Genomic DNA, 7,506 nt, shown 5'->3' on the forward strand with positions numbered 1-7,506 from the left:
AGACGCGAGAGATTGTGATCAGGAAGTTCAGTGCTATGGGAAATTGGATATAAAAAAATGATTTCTTACGTGCAGTAAAAATTAGAGCACTTAATTGTACGGCCAAGTTTCTCTAAAATTTATGAAAAAAATAAATAATGAATTCTTCTAAATCGATTAGATTAGATTGAGTGTTGTGACCGATTTTTGGTTTCCGGGAAGCCAACTCACCAATCAGGACACTCACTCTCACCAAAGAGAAATAGTGATGTCACGCGAGGAGTAATTAAAAAACTGTTTTTTTTTTTGTCTTAGTTTGATAGTCTGTCAACAAATATTTTAAAAACCACTGAACTTCCTCATTACTAAAATAAAATAATCTCACTTTGTCTTTTTATCTGAGAGAGCTCTTCTAATCTTTATTACAACATGGCCATCTCATCGTTATTGTAGCACAAGAGCCCTGGCAACCATTAGAACTCCTTTGACAGGAGCCACCCGCCCTAAATGAAAATACGCTACAGCTCCTACGCCCGGAGTCACCCGCCCGAAAAAATGTTAACTTTCTTCTTTTTTTTTTTAACATAAAGTAGTACCTATCATTACTATTTATTGGAGAAAAAATAAACCTTTCTTTAAACACTCTAGAATCATTCTGCTACAAAAACGGTATCATCGTCATAATTGAGTGTTTATGAAATTCAGGTTCAGCAGAGTCCAACGTACCAATGCGAGGAATCCTGTACAGAGATACATTGTCATGTACGGCCAGAGACCACCGCATCTCCTCCTCCCCAACCCCCTAACAACATTATGTACTTCTCCTGTCATGTGGACTTGGTAAGTAGCTAGTTATAGTGATATTTTGAGTTTGTCCAAATGTTTATAAACCTTATTTTTAGCTATAGAACCCTAATTGATCTACCTTTTTTTCGGCGGATAAAATCTCGACAGTAAAAGAGTCAATTGACAAAAATGTCATTTTTAAGACCCATGACACCTTATTGTTTGCATGACATAATGTTCAACTTGAAAAGAAAGAATGATTATTTTTTTAACAGTTTTACTTATAGTAGCACTGAAATTAGGGTTTAAAGGAATGGTTTAATGTCCCACAATTGAATACTGAGATCCAGAATGGCCTCCAGACTAGTTCTGAACTTGTTTTTAATGTAGGCGTAAGCTGATAAGCCAGTCTCTATAAACGGAAGGAGTATCATGATAGCCTTCTTATCGACTGTGGGGTTCATCTTCAAAAGTTAAATCCAAAAGTCATTCATGTTTGAAGCTGATTCAACTTTTTCACAGCGTCGACTGCCTGTTTTCTACGACAATACGCCCAACTCTCGGAACCTCTGTGACCCTTCCGTGATCAAATCAAAATACAGTAAAACCCCCTTTTTCTTTTTTCAAGGGAGCAAGAAAAAAAGTGTAAAACTGAGGAAATAAAAAATGTATGGAAAAAATAGGAATTACATAAAAATAAAATTGATTTGCTACACTATAGTGTACATATACTTCCAGAAAAATTGTTAAAACGGTGATAAGTGGAAATCGTCAATATTTTTTTTACCTATTTTCAATGATTTCACTAAAAATCTTTTCATATTTTTTCAAACAATATTATGTAATCTGTTTTTTATTTAATTTAAAAACTGCATGTTAAAATTATTTTATGTGTAAAAAAAAAAACAAAATATAATTTTGAATTTGCATAAAATAACATAAAATATTTTCTTCCCCTAAATGTTGGGAAATTTTATTGATACGGTATCACTTTTTTTCTATGGCATCACTTAAAACAACTGTCATATAGTTCGCGGCTTTTTAAACCATCTTTTTTATAACTTTAAATATTATTGTTACGTTTTAAACATCGCAATTTAATGATATTAAAACTTTGTGTGTATCATGATTTGTACAAGTCAATGCGATGTTTTTGTTCAAATGAAAACTAAGACTAACCCTAAAGGTTTATAGGAACTAGGAACACTTAAACGAAAAGGTCAATTTACCCTGCACCTACTTTGAATTTATGTTAAGACAATAATTTATCCTTTATTAGTTGTTTACCTGTTTTTATTCTTCATTCGCATGGCGCGCGGGCCGCGTCATCATTATTACGACATAATTTTGGGGTTTTTGACACATCAAATGAATTCCGAGTTTTTTTTAAGCGTAAAACCGGGTCTATGAAAAATGTAAAAAACGTTATTTGGGGGAATATTTGTATAAGAATGTATGAAAAAAAATGGGTCGTGAACATTTCGGTGTAAAAACCGGGAAAATGTAAAATCGAGGAACGTAAAAACGAGGTTTTACTGTACCTACAAAGACACTCAATATTTTTTGTCGCCGACATGTGACAATCGACATTTATGACGTGTATGTATGTTAGCACCTTTCTGTTATCTCATAGATAATAATTTGATTGAACAATGTTTTGACTATGTCCAATGTTCTCCCTATCTGTTGCAACAAATTTAGATTTTTAATAATTTCATATTTTTTCTGTGTTTCTAATGAATTAATTTAATTTTAGCTGGTGAACAGAATGGGTGATATAGGTAAACAATTTGCATCCCTCTTCCCAACGCCAGCACAGAAAACTAAAGTGTTTGATGAGGACCACACAGATCTCATTTCACTATTCTCAATGGTAAGTCAATATTTTATTATATTTTACTGTTCTATTTTTTATTTATTTAACTTTTTGTACATAAATATATTTGTATAATAGCGAGCTTATTGCCAAATGGCAATTTCTTCCAACCAACCATTAATATAAAAGGTTTTATTTATATCATTTTAGTTTCTGCTGCTAGTTTTTTTTTTTTTTTTTTTTGGCTTTTTCACCTCCCGACTGAAAATTATACTATGAAGATAGTTATAACCGGTGGGGTCTTACAATCGCTGTAATATTCTGTCTAATGCAGAAAAGCATGGGAACAGAGCTATAAGCGAGGAAATACGCTATCTATGGGTGTGATGCCAAATTGTTATTTCTGTTTCCTAGGCCATGTACAGTCGCGCCCTGAATACGGCCGCGGACAAGGCAGACCCGCGGGCGCTCAGCCTGGCCTGGGCAGGGGCGGCGTACACGCTACACTCGGTGGAGCAGATTGCCGCGGCTTTGGAGCGTCCCCTGCTCGGCCACCTGTCCAGCCGCCACGGGGACTGCCTGCAAGCCCTCGTCAGGTACTGGAATTTATACTATTCAATCAATAACAATATGCTCTTCAGGTCTGGGATGAGACCTGGGCTGGTAATCTGAACGCTTTCTCGAGCAAGAGAGTTCAGAATTGCACTGCCGAATTCTTTGTAATGAGTTTGATTTTTAAATATTGAGAATAAAAATTTGGCTATTTTGGAAACCAATCTATTTCAATCTGTTAAAACTTACCCCTTTTAACAATACTGCCCTCATAATCAAAAAGGCAGCTATTTTAAAAAAAAACTGTAAATGATCATAAGTACAAACACAGTATGTCAATTAAACAACCTTTTAAATTAAATTTCAACCTTTATGTATCATTTATCTACTCTGTGTTTTTACCTAAAAAACTTTTTAAATGATTATATTATTTTTCATACTGAAACATATTTTTTACTGCTTTTTCCTTTATATCGAATGGATCGAAATTTCTTATAGAACATTACCTCATATTCAATTAATTTTACGATTTTTGTAGAAAAGCTGCCATTTTGTTTAATAAGGCAGAATAGATATTGCTAGTTTTCCCTATTCTTCCATTCTCTATGGGAAACCAACTCGCGTGGGTTTCAAAACCGGTACACCTAGACAGAATCGGAAAGATGGCAGAATTGTAAATGTTACACAATGTGTAAAGTAATCACCAGCCGACGACAGATCAAAAACTCTGTAAAAGCCTAGACTTCCATTTTCTCGACAGTTCAATTTCTTTGAAAAATTATCTTAAAAATTGGGAAATGTTTGTGCATAATAATTAGTTTGTATATTTGTCTCCAGGATCATGGGAGTCCTCGGAACTGCCACAGCCAAACAAGAGGTGGTTAGTAGCTATGCGCTGCAACTCCTGGCTCCGTTGCTGGGACTCAATATCCACAGTGAGCCCTGCTTACTGCAGTGGGACTCCTTGGGATATGCTCTGGCCCTCACCATGGCACTCCCCGGGCTGTTTGGGAATGACGGTGACGCTTGTCCCGTGCCCATTCACCCACTCCAAGGTCGCCACGTGCTCAAGCTCGTCCTCCTGGCCCACATTGTCAAGGTCATGCTCACCTCCAACTTCGAGATCTGCATCAAGGACACCCTTATGGACACGGAAGATGAAAGTTTCGCGGGAACTAACTCCCTGCTAACTACTCTCAAATCCGTCAGAACCAACCTAGATAATTCGGAGCTCGTTGAATCCTCAGTTTGGACTGTTATAAGACTAGGGTGCCGAGCTTTCTTAAGAGGCTGTTGTTTATTCTATCACTTTTTAACGGACGAAAAGGCGCCCGATAATTTGACGGTCATGGGCGGTGACACTTACGAAAACATGTGCTCTTATCTTGGATTACCGACTACATTTGAGGGTTTATTCGACGATCCTATTACTTTTACCCTCGCCTCGAAATGGGCGTCTCATCCTGAAGTGAGCAAATACCTGGCCGGACAGTCCGCGCTCACGATCATCAAGGAGCCGAGAATGCCATGCGCGCTCGTCTCCCTCCCCAACGATTACAGCGAACTGATCAACGCTGTTTCGCTGTTCATCTGCCCGAACTCGGACCGCGAGGACTCGCGGAACCCGACTATGTGCCTCGTGTGCGGGAAGATGCTCTGCTCGCAAAGCTACTGCTGCCAAATGGAGCTAAACAAGAGTCTGGTAGGTGCATGCACGTACCACGCGGCCGTATGCGGCGCCGGGGCAGGTGTGTTTCTTCGAGTGCGCGAGTGTGAAGTACTCTTATTAGCCACACCCTCAAAGGGCTGCGTCGTGCCTCCCCCGTACGTCGACCGCTACGGAGAAACAGACCAGGGTCTCCGACGCGGAAACCCTCTCGTCCTCTGCCGAGACACCTACTCCAAACTGCAAATGCTGTGGCTCAGCCATCGCATCCACGAGGAAATTGCCCGAAACATTGAGTCTAATAACAATCTCACCACCACGTGGCAGCACCTATAATTGATTTGGTGTTTCTAAAATACTTTGTTTCTGATTGCTGGAATGTCCCAGCCGCTCCTGAGATTCGCCTAGTGTTAACAAATTGCTAAATTTATGCTGGAAGGATGTAATCCTCTATAGATGTCGGAAATATTAAACATTGTAAATTGCGCGGATCTGATTCGCAGTGGTGATAAAGTGAATGAAATGAAAACAATTAGAAAGTGTAATAATAGTATAACACGCATTGTACTTTATATATATATATAGAACATTGGGTTTTTATTTATTCTTAGTCGCATTCGATTAAACATTGATTGATCCACTTTTGATACTAAGTTGTTGAGTAAACACTTTTGTTCTGAGCTTTCGTTTAGTATCCAGTTACATCTGCTAATGAACGTATACGTCAATTCACTTTGTAAATTCGCATCATTGGAAGCCATTTAATTATTATTTTTCAATCTGTGACTGAAAAAATACTTTCAAATGAATGTTACACAGCTAATAGACAATGCAAAAACACTGATATTAGTTTTTAAAAATGAAATTCCCATATGTTGACTACTGTTGTAACTCTAAATAACTCAGCGCCACGTGAAGACCCAAATGTACATAATTTTAAGATTGATTTTAAAAATTTAAGATGATTAATTTATTGTTTGAATTTTTGGGACATTTTTTTCTAATTAAGTTCCGTGTAAAATGGCACATGTTTTGAATAATTTTCCCATTGAATTGAGCTTAAAATTAATTCATGTATATTTTGTGATGGAAAATCTTCATTCAATGTGTATTTTCAGTGATTTATTTAGTTAGTTTAGCTTACAAATTAATAATAAATTAATTGATGGAATATCTTTGATTTAGAATACTCAGAAGCGGCCCTATTAAAATTAGGCCAAATATAATTGTTTTTATTGGATTGGATATACAGGCTTTGTTTGCCGTTAGCAGCAGGACCAAGTTTATAAGTAAATAATGTTTTCTACCCAAAACTTTATTTATTTATGGTCACTTTGCTCGTTTGTTTTTATTAATTCTACGTAATTAAAATTGTCTTTAGAAATTATTAAACAAACCAACACCATCAATGGAATTAATACGTTTCATTAATACATTTTAATTGATCATTACTTTGGTTAAAAGGGCTTATTTAAAATCATCACTTCAAATAAATGTGATATTTAAAATACAGTTATCAATTTCAGAATCGACTTATGGTCCAGTGGCTAGTGTCGTTTTCAGAAATCAAACCATAAATAAAAAGCAGTCCGGTTAAATTTCAAAAATTTATTTTTATTTTATGTATTACTTTCACACTCAACAGATGTGTTTATGATATTACAGAGATAAAAAAATATTTATTGAAACTTTGATGAGCGTTTGGTTGGTATTTATTTACCAGTTTATTCGTTATCATTTATGTCCTATAGAATGTATTTTAGCCACGGATTTAAATCCCCTTTAAATGTTGCAATGACGTTTTGGATGGCGCCCGAATGTGACAACAATGTACATACCACTGCTAATTGTGATACTCATATAACATAGGTAAATTAATTATCGCTACTGAAAATATAGTATTTTGTTACTTCGTCCATTGGTGAAGTCAAGTAATGTTTGTAAAAATACTGGCAAAGTGCGCCATTCTAGAACCCCGTGTTGTGCGCAAGAACTGTATTTTAAAAAAATAATGCTTTATCCGTGTTCGATAAATTTTTTAAATGTTTCAACAAACATTGTAATTGAAGTTTATTATGAATTTATAACTTAGGTGTCTTGTTTCTTGTTTATTTTCGTATCACTCGTCTTCAGTAAATACTCGTCCTATTACGTTGAAATCTATGAAATTGTCTATGAGCAACTGCTGTCAGATTGAAAAAAAATGGTGGCAAAATTTCAATTTGCATCTTCCGTGCAATAAATATTTTCTTTTTATTATCTTTGTTTCTGGCTACAGAAAGTTTCAAATTTAAAGTTAACCAAAGAAAGATGCATCTTAAAATTATTTACAGACCATTATGTCATTCTTGTTGAATGAATTGCGAAATTTGCCAAATCATCACAATGTTTTTTTTTTTTTTTTTTTCATTTTAGTTCTTGTTCTACACGCAGTGGCACTAGTGTAGCAAAAAAATAAATAAAGCCAGTATTGTTATACGCAGTATTTGATATTGATTTAATTGTGTACTTTTATATTAATTTGTAATTGTGATATATTTTTGTATCCCAATGCCCCTACATTTAATTTCACAACAACAAAAAATCAGTATGAACCTGTTAATATAAATATATTAATTTTTGTTCCACATGTTTTTTTTTTCTGATCTTGTTTTAATATCAAACATGATTTTATATAGTACAAACCCTTTTTATAACCATTGGAAAT

At 35.4% G+C, this 7,506-nt stretch overlaps 1 protein-coding gene across 2 annotated transcripts in view; it reads left to right on the forward strand.

The window, feature by feature from the left end:
• Window positions 1–7,262, forward strand: part of Ubr1 (Ubr1 ubiquitin ligase) — a 45,198-nt gene extending 37,936 nt beyond the window's left edge. For both annotated transcript variants that reach the window (XM_088233488.1, XM_088233489.1), the window contains exons 25-28: window positions 685–819; window positions 2,522–2,638; window positions 2,996–3,177; window positions 3,971–7,262. In XM_088233488.1, the coding sequence (XP_088089614.1) occupies window positions 685–819; window positions 2,522–2,638; window positions 2,996–3,177; window positions 3,971–5,135 (1,599 nt within the window). In that variant the 3' untranslated portion in view covers window positions 5,136–7,262. The remainder of the gene's footprint in view (window positions 1–684; window positions 820–2,521; window positions 2,639–2,995; window positions 3,178–3,970) is intronic.
• Window positions 7,263–7,506: the final 244 nt, after the last annotated feature.

The sequence above is a fragment of the Micrasema longulum genome, unplaced genomic scaffold (genome assembly GCF_059751315.1).
Source record: "Micrasema longulum isolate JH-2025_06_02 unplaced genomic scaffold, ASM5975131v1 h1tg001112l, whole genome shotgun sequence".
Lineage (NCBI taxonomy): Eukaryota > Metazoa > Arthropoda > Insecta > Trichoptera > Brachycentridae > Micrasema > Micrasema longulum.